Here is a 27,625-nt window from a genome sequence, read left to right on the forward strand (position 1 = left end):
TGTAGAAACACATCAATTGATACTGCGGCATAGTGTTATTTCGCCTAAAACCAGTCAAATTATTTTATCATATTAATTACTTAAATCATAATCACTGAGAACGCGAAACATTCAATTATGTCGCGGTCCGATATTGAAGAAGACTCGTGCCCCAGAGTACGGTATTCGGCGAGCCCATTGGATTTGAAACAGAAACCTACGAGTGACTCTCCGTCAAAGTCGAAGAAAACTTCATTTTGTATAGAAGCGTTGCTTGGCCATCGCGAAGTTTCACGTAAGACATCAATGACCGCGTCATCGGACTGTTCGTCTACTCCTTGTTCGAGCCGTAGTGCTTCGATATCTCCCGGCCCGGAACAACAGTTCGGATATGAAGGTAAACACAGCGACGAGAACGATGCAATTTCGACAACAACAATGAGATCATTAACTTACAATTCCAACTATTTGAAATCCGACTTCCCGATCACTTCCTCTGCTACCGACGTTTTAACCCGTGACCATAGACGGAATGGTAGTTTTGGATTTATTCACGGATCTTCAGCATTTCAGCCATTACCTCGTATAGACACTAACACCAATAATTCGCCGAGCTCAACAATCGCAACAGTTTCGGCAACAACTACAAATCCCAATCGTTCCAATGTCTCTGCTGGCCAATTGCAACAGATGCAACTTGAGTGGTTTGCTAGAGCAGGAATGTTTTACGCTGGACCAAGATTACACGATTTAACAGGTAAAATATATTTTTAAATTATTTTTTTCGCTATAACGCACAATGTAATAATAACGTTATTCAAATAAGTTCAACGACAACTAACAATTTACTAAAACTTTTATAATGTATTATTATTTTTGTGAAATAAAGATTGATTGAGTTTAATAAATAATAATATAATATTTTAAATTCCTATAGGTCTTACAAAAAGTAGAGAATTTATTACTTTATTTAAATTTTAAGATGATATTTTTAATATTTAATACATATTTATTTGTAATTAGTAAATATATTTATATTTTGTAAAAGTTTCATTTGAAAATTTATATTAAAATATATAATATACTAATTATAAATATACTATTTATAAAAATAGTAATACTTTTTCCAAATACCCGTAAATGTGATATTTAATTAACTACCTAATAGAACAAGATCAAATAAGTCAGTTACATATTATTATTATTGTTTTAATAAAGTTATTTTTTCTAATTTAAATAAAAAAAAATTAGTTTAAGGCTTATCATATTATAATACATCTCTAAATCAAAGTTTTACTATTGTCTACATTTTATAATTATTATCTACAATACAGTTTTACGGTAGAACTTCCCGTTAAAAAAATTTATAAATTACTTTGAATTTCAAATATTGATTTATCTCCAGTGGTAGGTATCTTTAGAAAAAATGTATTTTTAAAAAAATATAATATAATGATCCCGATTATAGATTAATTTATTATTATGTTTCACTTTATAATGTTTTTAGTCATAAATACAATTATTTTTTGTTCTAACTATAATAATTATCTTTAAATCAAATCTATTGATAATACTAAATATTTCTAAGGTAAGTCCGTTCATCCTTTTTGAATCTAAATTTGATTCACTTACGCCATGAACTCTTAAGTTGTAGACACTTAATCCAAAATTCAACAAAACCTTCTACACTTTATATAAACGAAGAAAATGTATTGAGTTAGATTAAGTTAATTTTTCATGGAAATAAGAAAAGTATTTACTCTATTTATTAGTTTACAATATCAAATAATATTAAAACAAGTATTTTAAACACAAATTTGTTTTTATTATTATTTTTTAAGGACGGACCTTTCATAAATTTATATCTACAATTACATGTAAATTAACTAGGTATAAGTACGATGTGAATCGCTTTAAACTAATAACAGTTTAGATTTTCCATAGAGTTATATGTTTTGTTTTGTACACATCATTCTTAAATTTGTTCTTAAGCCAATGCATATTATCTATATCTATTAATGTTATTTGCTATTCGTGTAACATTTAATCAAATCGGAAAATTCTAAGCATGTATTTTATATTTGTATTTTGTATCATATTTTGATTAACTCTTATTTTATCTACGTTCATCTATTGATGGGCGATAATTATAAACGAATTATCCATTGGTGATACGCCAACAATTGAAAACAACAGCAGATTAAAATAAAATATAAATTTTGATGTCTTAGTTTATCTGTAATACCAACACGATTAACTTATATATTATAATCGGTAGATCAACCATCGATTCATATTATACATTCTATCCATTTAAACGTGGTTTGTGCTCATAATACTATAATATTTAAACTGAAAAACAATTTTTTTGTTCAAATCACAAAAATAAATTTAACGATACTTATGTACAAATAGAAAGAAACAAAAATTTCATCCCACGATGAGTAAAAACAAATAATCTATGGCCGTAGATGTCTATCTGAACTTTAAAATGAATATTTTATTGAACCTATACATAATATACGTGTTTGTATAGAAATTAATCGAAAAATAACAAAAATAATTGTGTCTAAACATGCATTATAGGTAAATACCCGCTAAACGTGTAAGCAATCGACTTGAAATCGACATTAACTAAACCGAATCGGTATCAATTCGGGAGTGTGTGAACTCTGAATATACAAGTATGCTTCAGCTATTTCATTCCTAAGGAATGATTCCTTCAAATCCCTTGTTCAAACATCTTATTCGTGCTCCGCTTTTATTTATTTATGTATTATTTCAGTCAACGTCAAGCGAACGTGTAAACAAACGCATTCCTCGGTTTTTTTCATGAAGTTCTTTCAGTGTAAATGATACGACAAAATACGAACCCGATAGTGATATTTTGTGAAAAGGCGATTGTATAGATTCCGCCGATTTTCTAGTCATAGTCTGTTGGTATTGTAACTGAAGAAAGCGGTCAACCGGCCGGCCGGCAACGGATCCGTCTTTATTCGATTTCAGATTGAACTAACAAGGTTATATTTATTAAAGTTCACAATTAAATAGATAAACACATGAAAAATAGACCCGAGGACCTAACACTCTGACTGTTATTTTTATAGATACCTATATCTATAAATTTCTTTTTGCATTTTTGCTTTCAGCCGAAAGCACATATTAAGTTTTGAACAAATTGCTGTCCTCTATATTCTACGGCCGCTTTGATTTGATTTGTTTAGATAGGCAATGTGTGGCTAGGTAAATAAATTTGTTTGTAGGCACCGTGGTTCTATTCTTTCTAAGTTGATTGAAAGTTTGATTGGTTTGTAATTCGTACAGCTCATTTTCAGTAAGTATTGATTTCACCATAACGTCTGCAAACGGAAAACTTTTCTTCAAACGCTATGTCGCACATCGCATTGGTTTCAAATAGAGTCTATTTAATACTACAATTATTAATTTATTTTTTTAATCAGTTTATTATTATACAGTTTAAAAGTAAACAAAATAGTGTACAATATGCAAAATGTACAAATAAAACATATTATTTAAGTTATAGTATGATCACAATACGTAGATACATAGAATATGTTTTGATGTATTGTGCGATTATTTATTTATGTATTTTGTATGTTATAATAAGTTTTTCTTCAATTAAAGCACCGTTGTTAATGAACGTTAAAGTATTAAAGACATATCTAAATATTTACATTCAAAATAGATTTTACATTTTTTCATAGTGATAAAAAATTAAAATGTATGAAAATCGTCCATTTAAAATAGCAATCTAAATATATTACCAAGTGAGGTTTGAAATTTTTAACTTGTTATATTTTACTTGTCCATACAATTTTTATAAAATCTTCCAAGTGGAATATATGAAATATACTTAATGTAAAACATGAAAAAAATTTCTTTTTTAATGTATAATGTATATACCTACTTCTACTTCTTCTTTCGTGTAGCCGACCAATCTTATAATATGCTTATCTCCGATAGTATTTCTTTTAACCGATTTCTTGATATATCTTAACTTAATTTTTTATTGATTTAACCGCCGGTTTTATAAGTATGAAAAGTTAAATGTGTGGTAAATTTTCGGTATGATGATTAGTATACTTTGCATATAGTGGTAGATAATTGGTTATGGTACTGATTTGAATGGACAATTTGGTTGAAAATAATAGAACTAAATATTATTACTCGAGCTTTGAATTTAATGCAATTTGTATAGCATAAAAATGCATTTTAATCTCGTTAATATAAAATATAATGCACTATAAATCTTGAAAATTGCATTAAAAATCTTATAAATTTATAATTGCATTGAAATCTCAAAAATTCACCATAAAATGCACTGCAAGTAACTATACAACAATCATGATTTAAGAAATCTAAAACTGTATCAAGTGCAGCAAAATATTTTAGGTTAAAGATATTATTTATTTAGTACGATATTCGCGTAGAATGTGTGATTTATTTATTTGAAGAAAATAATTTAAAAAATATATTGGAAGTTTCTATCTATAAAATTATTAAAAAATATCGAAAAATATATACAAAATTGAAAAAATGACCTAAAAAAACTTAATAAATCAAATATTACAAAAATTCAAAAAACTGCAAAATAAAAGTTTTAAAGTTTAATTCATTAGTACCTAATTCAAACATCATGTTACGGAAGTTATGTTCTACAAAAAATTAACATTAATCCATTGTAATATATCAATTCACAGCCGTAGTTATTATACCTACCTAGTAATACTATTACTACTTAACAATGTTATTACTATTAATTTATTGCACTAATTATTAAGAAGGTAATTATATCTAAAACTATATATTACATAACGATTCCGAATACATATTACATTTTAAATTCTTAGCAAAGCGATGATATATCTTTAGCCTAAACTTCAAAGGTTGTTATCCAAAATAGTAAATTTTACAGGAGAAGAAAAAAAATTTAATTTAATAAATTCAGATAAGTTAAATAAGAATTAATTGATTTTTCTTAATTTGAGTAGTTATGTTTTTGTTCTTGTCAGCTTATACTTATTATAGTATTGAAAAAAAAACTCACCAAATTCAGTCTACAATAAGCATTTCTACAAATTGGAGGCAAATACTGCAAATTGTATCACTTTTTATGTGTATTTTATTTGAATTTTTTGGTTTTTAATTTGAGGGAGTCTAAATAAAAAAGAACAGCAAACGTATTGAGCAAATGTTTTACAATTATATTTAAATAAAATAAACGACTGAACCGTTTTTCAAATAATAGACATTCAAATTTAAAGTAACAATACTCTGTGCCAAATTGACTGTTTAATAAAATTGCAAAAATATTTGTTTATTTTCATAATTTAAATTGTGTGTCTTCTTAATAGATAAATTCTGTATTTATACTTTCTTTATAGTTAATTTTTAAAACAATTCAAAAACCATGTTTAGTTTCCTATACAACTAATTCCTAAAAAAAGTTGAAATACTATAAAGTGATCATAATTAATAAACAAATTTAATTATATTAAAGCTATTTCAGTTGAAATAACTACTAATTTTGTTGTTATTTTTGTATTTTATTAACACAGTTTTTATTATTTCTGTGAATAATTTACAAATATATAATAATAACAATAATTTTGACAATTTTAAAGTTCAACTTTGTGAAATACCTATACACAAAACTTATATAGGTAGATTATAAAACTGCAATACTTACCTCACGACGTTCAAATGAGCTATGCGTTTATTATATAAAATAAAATAAATAAATACCTACCTTATTATTAACTATCGTTATTTTTTTTCGTTATTTTATAATGTTTTTAATTACAGTTGACTATGGTTTATGAACTGTAAAAAGTTCACTATTAAATCTGTAAAACTGTCTTAGTATTGTCTTATAAGACAATATTACTGAAAAGTGAATAATTGCTTTGTCTGGAAAATAAAGTTACTATTGGCCGACAAAGTAAATTAACTTAAACATAATTTAATACTTTATTTAAATATCATAAATAAGTTAGACTAACATGTTTCTCAAAAAAATTTAAACTATCGATTATTACAATATAAACTAAGAACGATATCAACAAGAATACAGTTTATTATTATTCCTACATTCAAATTATTTGTTAATTTGTTACTATCACTCTATATTTCAAATTACGAATTGCCTTTATTTAATTATTTACGTAAACCTTCCAAATTGTTCATAATACCGAGTTTGAAAATGGAATCTAGTTAGTTATCAAAACTAATAATCTGATACTAACAATCCAAAAGCAAATTTGGTGTTTGTTTTAAAGTAATATTATTGGTTTTGTCGTCTGGTTCCGCCGCCATGACTGTGCGAGAACTGCAGGGTTGCTATGGTAATAATTATATTTTCCTCCCTTTGACCATTTGTCCCTTCGCATTCCGGAATATAACACCGAGAGGTGTATCAAGCCATTCATTGAAATAACGTCTGAAATTATCATAAATAATGATAATTAAATTAGGTACATAAGCTTATATTCTTTAATCATTTTTATTATGAAAATTTATAAATAGAATATTTTTATAAAGCTATAAATGCATTACACCTTATATCACGCTTTTCAATAGGTACGCGAACACAATTTTATAATTGCAATTAAATTTTAATTTCAAAACAAATAAAATGTATGACAAATTATTTATAGTTATTTACTAATGATTGATAACAAATATGTAATAAATAATAGTAGATTTACAATTACTATTGACTAATGAGTATATCTTAAATATTATGATAAATGATGATAAGTACAGTTTTCATAAGTCCCAATCGAAGATAAAGTTCAACTCTCAATTTAAATTCCAGACAAGTAAGGTAATTGTATAAATTTAAGCAAAATAATTGAAATAATTATTACATAAAGTAGATATACAGGAATGAATAAAATACCTATAGTGATAAATTATTTAGTAAGTTATTAGATGCATAGTGTAACTCTTGAGTTAAGAAAAACATTTTGTTTAGTCAATAAATACTTTTAAATGTTAAGTAGAACATTTTGTTATTGAATTGATATTTATCTATATACTAATTTATTAATTTCCATATATTGCACAGCGACACATATGTAAAAACTCGAGTTAAATTTATTATATTATTATGATTTATCTACCAATAACATAGGTATTATGTTATTATTTAAAATATTATCTAAGAATCAAAAAGGTATTCAGTTTTCATACGACTGTAAAAACAGTTTGTCATAATTCACAATCAAGTTCATTAGTCAGTTAATAAGAAACTTAATGAGATAATATTATACCATAATAACTTAAACGAACAAAATTAAAGAATAATATTGGATTGAATTTTGTAAAACTGTTTAAACGAACTTGGTAAAGTATTTTAAGTCAATCAATTTCATTATTAAGTAATTTCTAACCAAAGCACGTTATAATACTCCAGCCTGTTAGCAAAAGATTTCAATATATATTCTTCAGCTAAATTAGTTAATCCATAAGTACCTTGTGCCTTTTTCAATGATATTTCTACGTAAATGCCGTTTAAAAAAAAAAATCTTCAGGTTATTCTCAATGTTGTTTTTCATAGAATTTAATGCGAATTCCGGTATAGGTATAGATACCTATAATATGTAATTATCTAAAATAATGTTTGTTTAACAGTTTGTATCAAATGCTAAATACATTTAGTATAGATATCTAGTATAGTATGAATATAAATATTATTACTTATTATGAAGTAGGTACATTTATTGAATATAAGAATAATATGAACTAAATTATTATTTCCAAAAAAGATACCATAGCGCCCTTATATTTTTACAACAAATTTATCTGCAGTCTACTTAATTCAAATTTTAGTACTTAGTTTATTATTTTCACTTATTCCAATTATAATTTCAGACATTTTTTTATGACAGTTAAAATAAATTAATTTAATAGTAGATACAAATTTGTCTGCATTTTTGGAAATAATTTGAAAAAATTCAATGTTTAAGATTATATTATTTATACCTATGAATAATATAAATCACATAGTAATCTAAGTATGAGTTATGACACATATTTATTAGCACTGTTTACATATTCTCGCATAGCACAATGAATAGTAAACTCGATAGTGATCTAAATCTTAGGATTTTGGTTTGGTTTTAAATGGTAATTAAATATAATTTTGAATTTGTATCTACTTTTTTGAACTTTTACTCAGTATTCTTGTTATAAATATCAAGTTAATTATCAGTCATACACCTATTACTAATTATTGAATAATATACAAAAGAGTATATTTCATTATTTAAAAAATTAAAGGACAAATTATTAATTGAATTTAACTCAGTTAAATATTGAAGGTAACTAAATAGAGTATATTGGCAACGGTTAGAATTATTATGCAGATGGTGAAAAGCATTAGACTGTATAACCATTCGACCAACGTCAGTTTTCAATTCTTGATGAGGGTATAAACCTACGACAGCGCTGCTTTGTCTTTAATTAGAAATGATAATGAATGTGTATACTTCAAATAAAAACTTTCATTATGCAATTCTGACTTGTCGTCATTATTTATACAACAGTTGAGGTAATCTTAACCGGGAGTAGTATTATAATTTTAATCGTGTTAATTTAAAAAAAAAGGTTTGCACTACAAAACACAACGTGGATTGTATTTTAGGTATAATATTTATTAAAATGTATTTGATATACTATTGTAATATAAAAATATTTATTCAGGAATAATGGCATTATAAAATTAACTTATAGATAATACTAGACTTATAGACTAGACCTATAGACTTTTAAATAATAAGCATAGGACGTTTATATTATATACTAATAATAAAATTAGTAATGAATCTATAAAACTATTTTTCAATTTTAACTAGTGCATGATAAATGAAAACATTGATAACCATTATAATATAACTGATAGAGAAAAAAATGTAAAGAGAAATTTACAATAATTTATTTTACACAGTAAAAACAACTAGTCGGATATTAATAAAGGCTTGAAGGACACAATCTGGAGTGAAGTATAATAATTTTAAAAACAACTATTTATTTTTTCATAATTTTGTTTCATAAAAATAAAAATAGTTGTATGTATTATGCGCATGCATTTGATTCACCTTCGTAGAATCTGATAAAACTGTTTATTTTGTAAAAAAACAATACATTTCATTCAAAAATGTTCCGGTGTCGTATTAACTTAAACAGTAAATTATATTTAATTACTTTTCTGAAGAGTAAAATTTCATATTGTCAATTTAATACATTGTTATAAAATTGTTGTAACTAGTTAGTAATTTGCTTTTACAACTAGGTAGGAATATAATCTTATTTTCTATGACGAATAAAATAAGTAACATAGGTACTTCTATTAAAATTATGAAGATAAATTTTTATTTTTGTTTAATTAATGTAGTATGATTATAAACTTCTAAAAATAAAACAATACATTTTTACATAATTAAGTTAATTATTCACCATCTACAAATGGAATAAAATATATTCAATATTAAAAATACCTTACAAATATTTATAACTTACAAACTAATAGGATCATCAAAATGTATAGATTATAAATAACACCAGTAGTAAACAATCTACAGAATAGATATTCAGTATAAATCATAACTTAAAATTTATTGCCGATAATTACATCAACGATTTACCTTCAAAATGAAAAAAAAATTTCAAATATTAAGGAAAATTACGACTTTTATTAAATAAAAAAATTATTTAACAAGCGTATATTATACCTATGTTATAGTATATATATATATATACATAGTTTAACACTATTTATATTTAATAAGACATTTTTCTTGATTACAAACTGCAACTAGGAATGTAATTACTATGGTTACACATCACGAATTACCTTTGAAATAATTAAATTGCTTATTTTAAAATGTTGTTGGAAAATAAATATTGTACACCTCCTACCTACTAGATTTTCATTACGATAATTTGAAGTGTTTCACGATTTCCACGATGTGCTTTTCATCATTCTTTGTTCTGAATAGTTTTAAGTATCAACAATTTACAACAACCACCTATATATCTTATAAATATAAATGTTATAATACTATAATTTCGTTGAACTTTCTATAAGATTTGTTTATCAAGAATTTCACTAAATAAAAGAAAATAACAGTAAATGTCTACTATATATTATAGAAAATCGTTATGGTGACACAAACATTTTATTGTTTATACACAAAGTTCATCTTTTCTTTTTCTGATTACTGCTAGCATAACTGAGTAGTTTGTGTAGTTTTGAAACATGTATTCTGAACAATAGGGGAAAAATGTACGAGATTTCATATGCCAGACTATTTGGAATTGCAGATTTTTTTTCCACGGCAGTTGCAACAGGGACGATAAAACGACTGAGCTGAAGAGAAAACATCTCGAGGGATTTTCATGTAAAATTTATAGCCATTATGCTAAGTATACCGAAAACCCTAACAGTGACAGATAAACAGTTAACAAAGCTTAACTACAAAACATATACAATCAAAGACGATCAGTTTTTCAGCAGTTCAAAATGTTCTTAAATTCCCCTTACTTTTTGCTGCCTTCCCTTTGCTCTTTGTGCTATTATAAGATACAGTTAATGGTAATTGATTACATTATAATACCCAAAATATTTTCTTACAACAATACGTACCTACATCGTATAATGTAAAATAGTAATAAAAACTATTCTGAAGCATAATTAAATTAATTTATATACGTATATTACCTATACCTAATTTTGTGGTTTTGTTTAAAATGCTTTATAGTACTTACACATCCGAATTTTTAATTCTAAACATTCACACAGATAATTTTTCAGTTTTCATTTTACTCAACAGAAATACTAAATGCAGAATATAAATCTATGACATATTGATATACTCGTATTGGCGACAGATGGTGTGCGCGCATGGCACAAGCATGATAATAATATATATACCAATTTATTAGCAGGAGGTTAGAGTAATACGCAATTATATAAAATCACTGTTTGTATTTATTTACGGTCAATAATTGGATAATATGATACAGGAAAAACATTATTAGATATATTTATAATATGGTGAATTATAGTGAGCAAATAAAGATCAATAAAATACTGAAATCGCATCAAATAAAAACGTACATCGACGGATAAGATGTTTCCTAAATTGAATTTACTTAAGTAATAAAATAAAATATTTTTGTGAAAGTAATATTAACTACATTTTATATATTACCTTATAAAAGCCAAAAACCTCGAACGCAACAATTTATTCCAAATACTTGTTAGGACACCTTATACTGTATTTTATTATAACCAATTTTCAACGTGTTCTAAATAATTATCTATCAAAAGTTTATTGTGTGGGATTTTAATTCATTTATGGAAAAATTAACGGAGTTAAGTTTCAGTTTTACCACAAAAATGTGTTATGATAATTTATTTTTTTTTTATAAAACGACTATTCTCAAAATAATAATAACGACTTTGTACCTGAAGTGTTCGATACAAAGCATATATATTAATATATATTTAACGTTTGAAACGTTTTGAAAATATTCAAAGTTTTACAAAAAAATAAATTACCAGTGACATATTATAGTTTTATATTTGCGTTAACATCACTATTGAAAACTTTGTGCCAGAAATATCTTATGTATTCAATCTATAAACTTATATAGTATATAGAATATCATCATATATAAAGCTTGAAATATTTATATTCCTATAAAAAGTATTCACATAAAAAAAGGAAAACATATTATTTTAAGCTTCGACCAATAACTTTCTCGCCATCAGATTGTAATAACGTATAAGAAAATAAAAATATATGTTTATAGGAATTGTCCAATAGTATTCGGACATACGAGATGTATTTATTTTTTAATTTTCTAAATCGTTTTATGATAATAATAAGAAAAACTCAAAGTTTAAATATTAAACGCATTTTTTTAATGTTATTGGCTTAATGGGATTTAATAATATTAAAAGATCTTTTTAACATTGATATTACTAAATTAAGTTATCAATTTTATTAAAATATATTTTTATTATTTCTAATCATAAAATAAGATACTCGAAAACGTTTAAATTAAATAAGAAACATTATTTCTCTTTCCGGAACTAGCTATTTTAACACGTCTGTATATTATATATATAATAATTTCTAATATGTTGTTTGATGTGGATTGTATTGGAAATTTTTGAATTTCTTTCCCTTCAATTCATGTTGTGATGGTCCACAGCAAAGGCTAAGTGATTAAATTAAGTAGGCAATCCCGTCGTCCGGATTCGCTCCTTTCCTCCCCTCGTCTTCTAAATGGCTTTTGGCTCGACAGAGTGCTACGCAGCGACCAGTTTTATTTGTTCTCTCCCGGGCGTCGTCCCTTTTTATATTACTTTGAAACCCTGGTAGAAAAAAACGTTCAACAGATGCGGACAATTTGCTCTTTGTAAACATTCGGCAAACGTCCTAAATTACATCCCCAAAAGCGTCTATCAATTATGCCATCATTCTTCTATGTTTAATCTGTATAGGAAAGAACCAAAATTACCACAATTAAATTATAAATTAGGAATTGAAATGTACAGTTCAACACTCGTTATAGCGCGATTGTTATCAAAAATAAATATAAAACAAATGATTTAGCTACGATCTAATAGTATCGCGGTCAGTCCTGCATCGAGTTGTTACAAAAAAATGTACGAGACAAAAGTATCACATTAATAAATAATCATTTATACTAAACAGGTACATTTTAATCAAAACAGAAAATTAACACGATACGTTATTCAATTTTATTACTATGAACAAATTAAAACGATAATATTAGATGTCACCAATAATCACATCAGACAATATGTACTACGTATAATCTGTGGTAGATTAGAGGCGGTAAAATAAAATATCCAATAAAAACTTAATAATTACTTATATAAGTAATTGTTAATGGATAATATGGTGCATAATATATAATAATATGGTAGTTTAATAGTTCATGATTTTTAGGTATTAAACCCATAACATTTAAGAGCCGAACCTATTATGATATTATTGTCGTTAAAATACACGTCCATATTTGTTTGTGTTTATTTTTATTAGATGAAATATTTTTTTAAACTTATTTTCTTAATTCATAATAGTTTTTAACTATACATTTTTCGATAGTGTTCCAATATGAAAAATGAATTGACTATAATTTTATCTGAGTGTAATATGTTATTCTAATGTTTTCAAATAGATACTAATTTTCCATTCATATAATTTATGCATAATTATTACCAAGTTATATAATATAAATATAGATATTATAAAATTGCCATCATCGTTTTAGTTTAATCCATTTACTATATTTTTAAATTGTATTGTTACTTGTTTTTGGTACCTATAGTTGATAAATTGATAATAAGCTCATTATACACTACACAGATATATATATATATATATATTATAGTTGTACTTTAGTGGCAGTTGCAGACAATGTGACGAGAATCATTAGTCTCGACTAATCAATTAATCAATGTACTTATTATAACAATTACTTCTTCGTTGTTGTTGTTCTAACGATCTTTAGATTTTTTTTTACGTTTTGGTTGCTACGCGGACGTACTGCGAAAACATTCTCGCGACGTTGTCGGTTTCAAACTGCAGGAAAAAAAGTTTTTTTACGTTTTAATTTAGCCAATTTTGGTTTTTATCGCAGTGCAAACAGATAGAGCCGTGGGTTTTTTTTTTTACTAAAACGCCAGTCTTCGTTCATTTTGAAAACATCACTGAACAATTTGACTATACTGACTGAATAGTTAACAACAACTATTTTTTTTTTGTCGTATAATAAATTTACTTTATTTTAAAATCAATCAATTATTAATTTTATACCTATTATATATTATAATTTTGGTCGTCAGTAGTCAATAACTTTATTATAATCGTTTGGCATGTGAGTAGCCGAGTAGGTATAATAGGTATTATTTTTATTGTGCACATACTAACATTTTCCTAGAAATGTTCTAGACCAATACTCTATACAAGTCCGATATAAAAACAGTACTGAACGTGAAAGAGAAATATACTTTTTTCGAACGAATAATATTAATTTTGAAAAATAAATTGAATTCATTAACCTATTTTCTAGGTTTTTAGGAAATAGATTTTTGATTTTATTTTATTTTTATTATCCAATATAATATAAAGTAAAATAACTTATTTTTAAATATCTTACACCTGAGTTGTATTATAGGTATTCACGAAATTAAAACTGATAAAAATCTATTTACGAGCAAATCTGCAAGGTAAAAGGAGCATACAAACCAAATATAGTTTTCAAAATTAAAATCGAGCTGTTGAAAGTATATTTTTCTCCCATTTTTTGATCTAAACGCATAAAAAATAAGTATAGGTTGTTTCAGTCTCCTCAAATAGAAAAGCCGCAAATTTAAAAATATATAAGATAAGTATATGTATCCATTAAGACATTTATTATTATATACTTTAACGGTACATAGCATATACGGTATGCGGTGGTTATACGTAAAACTTTTGTGCAAATAAAATTATATATAACGCGCGCTTATCATTGACTTTTAAACTTTCCTGGTTCAAGACGTTTTTCCAATCTACGTCGGTACTCATACAAAAAAATGCTATTTACTTTTTTTATTATGGCTTACATATGAATTTTTTATCATAAATTTATCATAGCTACGAAATCCTGTATAGTTTATTAATTAATTTTCATTGTAATATTATACGTCAATATTAAACGAGATTTAATTTAATGCAATACGATTATATTTATATGTACTGCGGTCTGCGCTTATTAATTTTAAGGAAAGATTGATGTTGTCCAAAATAAAAATAAAAATACATCAATTTGATATAAGTAATAAATGCACAGTATGTAGTTGTACTACGAAGTATACAAATATGGAATAATCTATAGTTATTCGAATTAAAAATTATAACAAAAAGTCAATGAAAAATCAATATATGCATATTAAATTATAATAGAAGTGTTCAAAGTAATTATTTAATTTGATTTCAATATAGGCATTTAAAATAATTCATATTAAAATTGTTTTTTTTTCTTAACTATTAAATGATTAATGTTGGTTTAAAAAAAGTTTAAGCCACTATTCGATATTATTGTATGCCGACGAATGATGATCGAATTCCTATTAGTCAGTAGTCTGAGCTTTTTAGTAGTATAATTTATAATTTTTAATATATCTGTATTGGCTGTAATATACTGTATAATGTATGCGCGATGTAGTTCTATCGGTCATGGAATATCACAATAATATCTGCAGGTTACCTGTATTATGTAATTGGTTTCTACAATCGTCGTTTAAACCGAAGCACTTGACACTGACATTTAATTTAAATCCGCTTCATCAATAACGGGATAATGATGATCCATCAATTCGACATTATTTATCCATCAATTTATAAAACTCTAGCTTTTAAAATCAGCTCTTTACTACTACTTAAGCTATACAACGTATTAATATTATTTTATTATTTATTCATTAATTCGATGGTGTTTTAGCTAAAATAATTTAAAATCACTATTATTTTATGATTATTATTATGTGCAGTTATTTACTCATATAAATTGATCGTTAATTATTAATAAATATTGAATTCGATTTTCGTTGTTATATGACCTTTGCCACGACGACTATTTTATTATTTAGACACGCGGTCGATTATAAGTTTAAAATAATATCTTGGCCGTCCAGTGCACACAATGTGTACGACGCATTTAGTACATACAATATGTAGACGCATACTTATAAACATGTAAACAATATTTCGGTGTAAATATATATATATATTTCATCAATTATCATAAGGGGAAAGGTGCGCCTGAAAGTGAGCGATAGGTGTTATTATGCGACCTACGCGAGTGGCCGTTTGATTTAAATTGAATTATCAGAGTGGCCGAAGAGCATACGGATATTACGCGTCGTACGTACCTGGGCCATAACAATTGTAACGGGTAACTGTATTAGATATTATATAATTAATATTGTCAGCACTCGAAACTGGACCGAAAGTCGGATGTGTACGCATAATAACAATATGAACGCGCGCGCGCGCGCGCGGGTATAGGTATATATGATGTAGTCTCACACGTTTAAGCGTTCGGACATCGACGCAATTACACGCGCATACATATATATATTTGCGTGTATACACACGACGAGTATGGCGTTTTGTATTGTCGCGCGTGCGTGTACACACACACACACACACACAACAATATAATAATATATACCATGTCACCACAAGATTATAATATACTTTATTATACTGACTCATCGTGTGTATGGGCGCGCGCGTGTGTGTGTATAATATTCGAGCACATAAACATCACGCGCGTAGCGTTTCCCCCGACGTTGCAATTAGGAGGAGCGTCCAATTAATCGCGAGAGGGTCGCGAGAGTAGCTTAAAACGGACAAGAACCATCACCGGTATAAAAGTGGGGTGGTGGTGGTGGTGGTTAATAGATAACGACAACATTGACTAAACGTTTAACCATTGTTCGCGACAGTTGCCATTGTTATGATAATTTAATTCTCGGATAAACACAAATCATATATTATAAAAGGGTGCGATTAGAAAAGGCCAACCGCCTCCCCCCACCCCCATAATAATAAGCAGAATCACACACACACACACACATACGGCGAACGAATATTATATTATATTAGTATGTCCACCGGGGCCACAATGGGACGTCATTTGGCGTGATCTTGTGTTTACTCGCGGCATGTGGTTCACGGCTATCGTGTCGGGCCGCCGCCGCCGCCGCCGGGTGACCCCATCGCCGCGCACTTCTCGTTATCGATTGTCCCGGCCGGCGTGGCGGCGGTGTACGCGAACGACAAAACTCTTTTCGAACGACAATAACAATAAATAATAATACAACAGTGATAATAATAATAACGCGATCGTATTCGGCATAATGTGTTGTGCACACACCGCCGCACTGCGGAGTGACGAATATTTGTCGACTTTACAAATTAAGATCGCATTTTGAACGAGCGGCAGACGGCGCGCGCGTACGACACGACGTGTACTGTTACAATAATTCCTAACCGTAATAGTATGACATTGTTACGTTTAATCTTTATTTTTTAAATGTGTCGCGATACGTCTGCACGTGTAAAGCGGCAGGGAGACAACGGACGGGGCTGATCTCCGATGGTTTCGCAGTCGGTCTTTTGGAAATGCCTTGAAACGTTTAATCGTCCGAAACTATTATTGAATCCAAACGCCGATCTGCATCGCGTTATAAGGCAATCGACTGTCGTTTGGGAGGCGGGTGGCCTCGATTAGTACCGATCGACAATTATCCGGATTTTGATCTATCGCGACCAACGATGATACGATATCATATCTGCTTTTCAACTGAATACCATCTTATCGTAGTGTTGTATATTGTATTACTATATACTTATTTTCAATTGAGTTACTTGCTGTATGTATATATATATATATTAATTGTATTATCTGTACGGTTTTCAAAAGTATTATCAATACTAATCAATAACGATTTATACTGACGTAAAATTTGATCTCCTGCGCGAAAATATATGCTCGTTAGATCTTATACAAACAAAAATAGTTAAGCTACCCCGTGTGCTGGCTACGGTAGTGTTATACTTACTGTAGAACACCGGTGGTACATGCTAAAGTGCTGTGAATGTACGTCGAAACGGCTAAATGTTACTATATAATATGATCCGCACTCGTCCCGTTTTCGATTATTTCCATTTGATTCGATGTACCTACTTATTCAGAATCCAAAAGAAAATAAATAGTCGATGATCGTTCGTTAAACTTTAAACGCCTAACTGAGTTATTTATACAAACGCGTGCCTGAGTATTTTTACTATGCATATGATTTTAAAAATTCTTATAAACGATACATTTAATAATAATGTGCAGTTGTTATCGTAGTTACGTTTAATTTACAATTTTATATTAATTGGAAAAATACGTTTTTTTCTAACTTTGTTGCATTTGCATATGCATGTTTTTAGCATATCGGAGTTAAAGTTTACTAGTTGAGTTATTTTATAGTAGTTTATACCAGTTAAAAACCATAAGTTATAATTCAAAGATTTTTTCAGTGAATATTTTATAAGTTTATTCATATTTTGTAATATTAATACAATTTTACTATGATACAGATTAAAAATAATCTTTTTTCAGTAACCAATTATACATTTTGTACTTTGAATCCAGAACTTATTGTATAATACTAGACGTCTGTACTTACTTAATTGTTTTAAATTGTTGATTATAAAAATGTGGTAGATAATTATGTGAATGATTTTTACAATTTAAAATACATTTTTTTTATAATAATAATTTATCATTATTGATGTTTTAGAGCATTAAACCCTAACTATGGAATTGTAGGCTAAAAATACATTAAACTTATACAATTTATAATATTTTTAGATAGTTTTAAATATTTGTTATTAAAACATCATCTTTTTAATTAAACAATAATTATGTAACTGTGAAGTAAATAACATTTTAAAACTACCTATAATATTAAACAAAAAATACGTATGCTAGAATATATGTATATATATATAATACATAAATATAACATAATGTATGTCTCTAGCCAAAGTAGGAAATTTACCGATAAAACTGACAATCTGATAAAATATGTATAGGTATACAATATATTTATAGGGATGCAATTCATTTTCATAATCTCATTGGATAATATTTTAAGAATTACAAGAGACAGAACTGAAAATAGTGTGGGATTAAAAAGATATGTAGTTACAATATTTTATATTTTATCTCGTACAACGTTCGGTGTTTATTTTATGGTCTTTTTTAAAAATAATTTTATTATTATTTCACAAAGAAAACGTATAATAGGCACATCAGTGACATCTATGTATCATAAAATTATGTAAAATGAAAAAAATCTATCTAGTATTGTACGTACTATATGTTAAATAAAAAAATGAATACATATTAGGTACTTATCCAGACGAAGGTTTAGTTTAAATATATAAAAAAAAAAACATTTTTTGTCCACTTATTTATTATTTATGAAATAGCTTCCAGCGGTCTTTTGATTTATATAAAGAGATATATCTAAAAAATGGGGTTTTATTTATAGGTCTTTGTTTATAAACGTACCGATTTTAACTTGAAATACCAGCAACAAAATATATAATGTCAATTATCTGTTTATATTATGTCATTACTTAATACTTATATAGATATAAACCAATAACCGGAAATATTTGACTTTGGCCAATTATTTATAAGTGTTAGAATTTGAACTTTTATGTTAAATTTTTATGTTATGGTGTATTTTTTAAGAACTGCGACAATTGTATCAATATTATTTTTATAAAATATTAAAACGTATAATTTTGATTTTTAGGTTATGTTTTAAGACTGAATTATATATAAGATTCTCTAGATTATATTATTGCAATAATATTATAATGTCCATAAAGTAGTTAAGTTATGAAGTAGTTAATTATGACCATTGTATAGGTGAAAATGGAAATTGGCCATATTAAATATTTCGTATATAATTGATGTACTAAAGAGTTATAAAAGTATAATGATTGTTAAAAATTACACAGTTGTTTTAGTAAGCTTGGCTTCAACATAATGTAACATAATAATATTACGGTATGTACATACCTACAAAGTTAGTACAATAAATAATAACATTTTTGAGGTTGCACATTAGTCTCGTTTCGTTAGATTCAAACATCATGCTTGAACATATTATAAAAAAAAAAGAGAATGAACGATATTGTGAGATGAATATGAACTTTGTACACGTGCAATTTAAATATTATAACCAGAATTAGCACATTAGTTATATTGTTCTAAATTACTGATTAAGTTTTGCTTTAGCGTTTGCTATATAGTGATGAAAAATATGTTAATTTAAAACGAATTTTTATTAAAACATATTTTATTGTATGCTACATATTATAGGTACCTAAAACGTACAAATAATTCAAACGATATAATTAAGGGAAAAGTAGGTAACGGTTGTCATATTTATCTAGACACTGAGTAGGTCACTGTAATATTTGAATTCAATAATAAATCACTACATACAAAAACAATTTTGAGCGAAACGATTTGTCGGCTTATAGATTACTTAGTATATTTCATGATATACTGGAATTATGATAAATTACTTATAAGGAACTTTGTATTATACAATTTTATGTATTTTGATAAAGCCTAACATTTTTAATCAATATGACTATTAAAAAAAAATCAAAACTGTGTTAATATGTCAAAAATAAAGATACAAAATATTTTATGTGTAGAAAATGTTAATAAATAGTTAGTGAAATTTTCAAATTTTTACGATTAATTGCTTTTGATTTTTACAAAATAAAAAAAAAAATGATTTGATAAAATTAAATTTAGTTTGACATAAAAAAAATTTTTGTGTATATATCCTGATTTATTTTAAAGTATTTGATTAATATTTCTATTATAAAAGATATTAAAGTTGAAAATCAAAGCATTTTACCACAATATAACGTGTAGACAGACATACGAAAAAAGTAGGTGACGTAAAAGTTAAAATTGAATTTCATGATAAATCATTACTCACGAAAAACGGGTTTAAGCAAAGATTGTTAGCTTATTATCACGATAATTTATATGCATATAAACATAAAGTATATTGCTTTGATTATTATTAATCATAGTAATCTATTTTATTATTTATAGTAGTAGTATCATGTATATTTTAAATAGGCAATATCATCAAACAAAATTAGTCTTAAATATTTTGAAAATGTTATTTAGTACATAAAACATAATAATATAGGTACGTTAGTTTCAAATCTCTACGAAAAGTATTTTTGATTTACAACAAAAATAACTAAAACCGTTATTCTTTGAAATTATTTCATACAAGAATTTCATCAAAATTTGAACTTGAAATGCTTTCTATCTTTAGAAAAAAATTTTTAAAAAGACAGAGATGTCCAATATCTATAAATAATAAATGTATAAAATGTCAAAATATTTAAAAAATTATATTATTTACAGAAAATGCTAATATAAACATTTGGTGAAAATTTCAAGTATTTAAGGTTATTCGTTATTTAGCTACACAACAACTCGATTTCGTTAAAAATTTTGGTTTTTCCCAATAAAAATACATGAAATTTTCAATTTTTACTTCTCAAAAGAACCAACTAAAATCAATTTTTTATTAGAAACCGTCCCCAAAATTTTTATAATTATTTTTTTGCGTAGACAAACGAAAAAAAAAATATTATTTTAACGTCTATCATTGTTTAAGTAAGACGTTCTTTGCTCTTCTTGAAATCTAAAAATTCCCAACTCTATTACATTTTTAAATTTAGTATGAACTTTATTATTATAAGTTACATAATATATTATACTAATTATAGAGCAAAACAAAATATTAGTTTGAGAGAAATTTTAAATAAACAATGAATATATAGTGTTATTAATAATTGCATAGGTACGAGTATTATAATTATTATAAATCTAAAAATATTTATGGTAAAAAAAAATTGTAATAAAATATAAGATATGTAGGTATCTTATCAATTTATTTGTTATATACTTGTTTGAATTTTAATAATCACAAGATATAATATCGTAATTTTAGATTAATATAATATAATTAATTGAAAGTTGGTATTTCGATGCTATAAAAATATTTTTGTTATGTTTGGTTTAGATTGGTATCTAAAGTAAATTATTATTTACATGATGCACAAAATCACAAATAGTTCTCTAAATTATAATGTGAGTCTTCAACGTATCAAATGAGCATATTATCTCAATATAAAGCGAATAAACATTAAGTATATGTTTACACTTACACTATCAGAATCATATTGGTTTTTAAACATAAACTATGAAAAAAGTGTCTATTTTAATTTATTTTTTACTTTTATTAATTACATATATTAATATTACAATAATACAATATGTTATAATTATTATTGTTATCTTATACAAGTTACTATTAACTAATTAGCCGGATATTTACCTCAATCAGTTTAAAATTTAAAAAATTGGCTTGTTAACTAAGAACTATAATCTTATAACGAATTCAAAATTATTTAGATTGTTTAAATTTCCAATTGCAGTATGACAATGCTTTAGTGTTTAAAGTATACTCAAGACTTGACATTATAATACGACGTTATAAATTATATAATTATATATTATACTATAAAATAGTTATTGGCCGATTATAAATTTTTTTTTTATTATTATTAATTAATCCGCGGCAACAAAGGCCACTGGATGGTTTGTTCGTTCATTTGTCGAGAGGAGGAGGAATGGTAGGTTGAAACACATTTTCTGTATGTGTGGCAAGGATTTGTCACTAAAATCCTGACTGGTCACCCATCCGGGAACTTGCAACACCGGCCGATACGTACACTCAGAGCGTTTCTGCAGTTGAGTGTACTACACCAAGCCACATTATAAATTTATATCATCTTATTTTGTACAAATATTTTATTATTTAAAGTTTGATTCATAGGTAAATTTATTCATATCACGACAATGTTAATTTTGTCAATAATCAACTTACACACATTTAGTTTCAGTATTATTATCGATTACCTACCTACTTTAATCATACATAATGTTATTAATGTTAACAAGACCCTCAGAAATTGTTATGCAAATTTAGTTTATGATCACTTGAAGTTGAAAAAACACTTTAATAAACCGATCTTCCCTCAGTTTTATTTTTCGAACGCGATGATTCATCATTGCTTTCAAATCAAAAATTATAATATAACATTATCCTGAATCAATGGTGAATGAAGCGTGACAAATTTTCAACACCCACTGTTTGTATATGTGATCGGTTTAAAAAAAAAAAAATAATAATAATAAAATGTATACAAGCAAAGCAACAAGAATAAATTAATTTTACATTCTGGTGAGTAAAGGTGTGAGAATCGATTTCTGTGTTTTTATATCGTATGTGGTTACTTTAAATATAAGATTCCGTTTGATATATTTTATATCGACAATTTAATTTATATGACGTATAAAATTATTGCGGAATGAATAAAAATTGTATTTAAACAAGTCATTATACAAATAAGTCTGTGGATGACATGCACATTATTATATTTTATTATTTTTATGTAATTATGGCACATTAAAAAAATGTACAAACTTTAATTAAATACAAACGTTTATATTTTTATAGGTCCACATCCACATACTTTACTGGGGAAGACAAGACGGCCAAGAACTGCATTCACTAGTCAGCAGCTTCTAGAGTTGGAAAAACAATTCAGACAAAACAAATATTTATCCAGACCTAAAAGATTCGAGGTGGCTACAAATTTAATGCTCACTGAAACTCAAGTAAGAATAGTTAAATAATTATTACCTATACGGCTATACCTAAATATTTTTGAAACTTTATTGATGTATAATAAGAATATATATTTTTACAAATACATTATGATTTTGAATCAATATTTTTTTAGAAAATTTTTTATTGTCTAATTAAATTTAAATTATGTTAAATGCATTTTTAATTTTAATGATAGGTTAGCGTTAGGTTATTCTAGTGTGTGATGATAGCTAATGCATTAGATACATATTATGGTATTTTTCAATGAACTAATAATAATAAATGATACAACGATACAATGATTATTTACAATTTTCTATTTTACATAAAGTATTACTAAATTATTGTCTAATATTATGTAGTTTTATAAAATCTAACATTTCAAAATGCTAAGTTTTTTTTTAAATTTACGCGGATGTTAGAACTGTATGGTACCTACAATTCTTTTCTAAAATCTAGTGCTGAGGTAAACGAAGTGTAACTAATTTTATTATAGTACAATAATATGAATGCATAAAAACAACGTGTCTCTGTTATTATGTATACGTAAACAATATACCTAGAATCTAGACACTAAATGTCACATAATATTTTAAAAAAAATCTCAATAAAAAGTCATTGAAAAATGGGAAACAAATATTTAAAGTCAACTTAATCAAATAATTTTAATGTGATAAATAATATACACCAAAAGAAAAAAAGAAGTTAATAAAAATATTTACTACTTAAGTATAATATATTAAAAAATAAAAAAAAATTGATAAACGATACGTTATATTATAACGTATAAATTTGTGAAGCATAAGAGAATATTATATCTATCTTTTAGTGTGATTTATGATAGTCAAATATTAATAATATATATAATCTCTTAAAATAATCTATCTTGTACGTAAAATATAATCTTCATTTTTAAATAATTATTTTGTAAATTACTCGAACTTAACTTTTCTTTATACATTTTTTTGTACTGTTGTCTGTTTTAAGTGAAATTTATAGACTTTGTTTTAGGTTTCATCATATATGAAAAAAAAAAATCAACATTATAATATGGATAAATACTAAAGTTTAACACTAAAATACAAAGACCAAATATGTTATTATTTACTATTTGTTTTAAGTATAAACATTAAATACACAAACACGGATACGAAAATTACATAATAGATCATTAAATAATGAATAATAATGATATAGGAATATACGCCCAATGTGCGTTGTAGGGCCGTATAATTAACCTATTCGTATGCGCAGGGAAGGGCCGCTGGGATTTTAGATTCTGAGTACAGTTACTGATACAGTGAAGAATATATTGTATTAACATTTATGTGCTAAATATATTTTTAGTTATTTTTAAATTATTTACTTATGAACATTTTTAAATCTAACCATTTTTTTATCTTTATAAGCGTTTTTTAGTTAATTATTTTCAAGATTAGGTACTTGCTTAAGATATCATGATAATGATTTTTATTTAAATCAAGTAAGTAAATTTAGTCTTTAATATTTTAAATTTCAATACGTGTCTAAATTTTAATTATACTGTCGCTACATTATAATTGAGTAATAATATTTAATAATATATATAATATAAGCTATTAAAAATCTTCACAACATTTTTTTTTAATTAGCTTTCTACGGCAATAGTCATGCAATAATTTCTATTTGCACTAGAGAACATTTTAATAGTTAGAGAATTGTTTGAAATTTGAAATTGTTTTTACTGTACCTAAAAGTTGTTAGGAAAAACGTAAAAATTAGCCGTCATCACTCATTAATGTAAAACTATAATAGCACACTTACTCACGTACTCCATTCTAAATCTACAAATAATTGCTCTGTCTACCGTGACTTTTATTGGCACGACAACCTGAAATAATCATATTCACGCGTTCATTTTACAAAATATATATTTTAAAATATTTATTTTTTTTCATTGTCATTAAATTATTAATAATCCTTTTGGATTTTTATTATACATCGATATTATATTATATTTGAAGTTATAACAAATGTCACATAATAATTACCTATCGGTGCTTATACTCGCGTATGTATTTATGTTTTAAACTTACATTATCATAAATTTGAGTTAAAAGTGCTGCAATAAAAAAATCATCATTATTCATCTCAGACTAGTAATATTTAATTAGGTTTATGTATAAAACAGAAACATCGTACACTCGTAAAACTTTCTTCATACTATATTTGTATTTTTATAATTTTATACACATTAAATATTTATGGGTAGCTATATAATATGTGAATACATTGTACATACATTCACATCAAGGAATCCCCTTCAGACATAGGTAATCCTTTCTGCTAAATTTCCTGAAATGTATATATTATACGTATGCTAATTCAAGCAGTAGTTAGGTGTATAGAGACTATAGAGATACCGCTGAGCGTTATAATTTCACCACCACGCTTTTACATTGCTTCAGAAAGTAGTTATCCGTGTATAGTGTACACATAAAAATATAGTAATATACCTTCGAGAAATATGAAGAAATTGAAAGAGCAGATTTAAGTTAAGTATAATATCTCAGTAGTACACACAGTCGCACACATCATGATCGTTAAGTAAATATATAATATTAAAAAAAAAAAAACGTATTCCAATAAATATATAGTAAATTTAATTTCATAATATGTACAAACCGGTGTCGGTCCACAATTCCACATCTCCAACTTTTTTGTGAAAAAATAAAAAGGTATTTTATATTATTGAAAATTAAAAATGGTTTATGTTACAAATTTAACGGCTCACTAAACATTGATTTGAATTTTATTTTGTCATAATAATGAAAATATAATCAAATTTAAACATAATAACAATAATAATATACCTATCTATTTATAAAACATTTTGTTGAACAAATTAGGCGAGTTCTTTGAAATCGAAATGTGTATTTTTATGCGGTAACAAATATTGCATACGTGCATGCCTACTTATTCATTGACAAATAAAAAAATTAGTATTTGAAGGTGTATAATACAATCTCAGTAAAAACATGTAGCTCGATGTTATGCATAACTTCGTGTCTATTTACTAACCTACTCATAATAGAAATTATTCTGCAGAATAATAGAATTATAGTATATCTATAGTTAGTATTATATAATATTAGTACTTATGTATTAATAATTATTTTAAATTTATAAAAAATCATTATTTTTTAATCAATATGAAATGTAGTTTAACTTATATTGAATATTATAACTTACGACGTATAATGAAATATATTAGTTATAAATTTATGAACAATTTATAACATGTTTATTAATTAACTATATTGAAGTTAAATTAGTTTATACATTTTTACTCATAATTATTAATTACAGATAATAGTTAATGTAATCTAACTATTTTTTATTTTAGGTAAAAATTTGGTTTCAAAATCGCCGAATGAAATGGAAACGTAGCAAAAAGGCTCAGCAAGAAGCTAAAATATCTTCACGAGACGATACGATGTTGGAAAAACGAGGAACCGTAAATATTCGAACATGCGGCACTGGGAGTAATGATCTTCAAAGTAACGCTAACATCAGATCTCCCGAAGAATCTCGCATAAAAATAGACTGTCCGACATCTTCCGCTGCCACAACAATTCAAACTCAATCTCATCACAATTCTACTGCTCAACTAAACCATAATTATCACACTTTAAACAATATTAGATCGCACGAGCAAGACGGAAATTGCGAGTCATTGTACAGACCGTACGTATCATAACAGACTTTCGAGTAAATTTGTTTTGTGTATAAAATTCCGATCAAAATAATAACAACGTTGATCGTTTTGTATTATAGATATTATTAACTGGTTTTAATTATTTTATAACTTAATAAATTGATCAAATCGATATACATTATACCTAATATTATACTGTTTTTTTATATATATATCATAATATTGTACTATTGAATAAAATAATAACTTATTAACAAAACAATTAAAAAGTAATGTATTCAGTCTAAACACATTTCTAAACATTTAGAATTTATTTGGAAAGCATTATATTTAATAAAACAAGTATATCTACCTAAATATTTTTAATTTTATGTAATGAATATTAATCTGGGTTTCCAGTAATATATTTGTTTAAAATAATCATCTGAAATCGTTATCATGATTTATAATATGATAAACACATTGTGCATACTCATATTATATAAAACATATTGTTATTTACCAAGTATAATATTTACTTTTACATAAATTTAATGTTCTTTAACAAT

At 26.0% G+C, this 27,625-nt stretch overlaps 1 protein-coding gene and 1 long non-coding RNA gene across 2 annotated transcripts in view; one reads left to right on the forward strand and one right to left on the reverse strand.

Moving 5' to 3' along the window:
- On the forward strand, nt 1-27,204 carry LOC113558568 (homeobox protein Hox-B4). Its single transcript, XM_026964067.1, has 3 exons — nt 1-736; nt 23,228-23,388; nt 26,766-27,204. The coding sequence occupies exons 1-3, from the start codon at nt 118-120 to the stop codon at nt 27,117-27,119; spliced, it is 1,134 nt and encodes a 377-aa protein (XP_026819868.1). The 5' UTR covers nt 1-117; the 3' UTR covers nt 27,120-27,204.
- Nucleotides 6,092-27,625, reverse strand: part of LOC113558569 — a 48,725-nt gene continuing 27,191 nt past the window's right edge. The window contains exon 3 of the long non-coding RNA XR_003405659.1: nt 6,092-6,439. This is a non-coding gene — a long non-coding RNA (uncharacterized LOC113558569). The remainder of the gene's footprint in view (nt 6,440-27,625) is intronic.

Source organism: Rhopalosiphum maidis, chromosome 3 (genome assembly GCF_003676215.2).
Source record: "Rhopalosiphum maidis isolate BTI-1 chromosome 3, ASM367621v3, whole genome shotgun sequence".
Classification (NCBI taxonomy): domain Eukaryota; kingdom Metazoa; phylum Arthropoda; class Insecta; order Hemiptera; family Aphididae; genus Rhopalosiphum; species Rhopalosiphum maidis.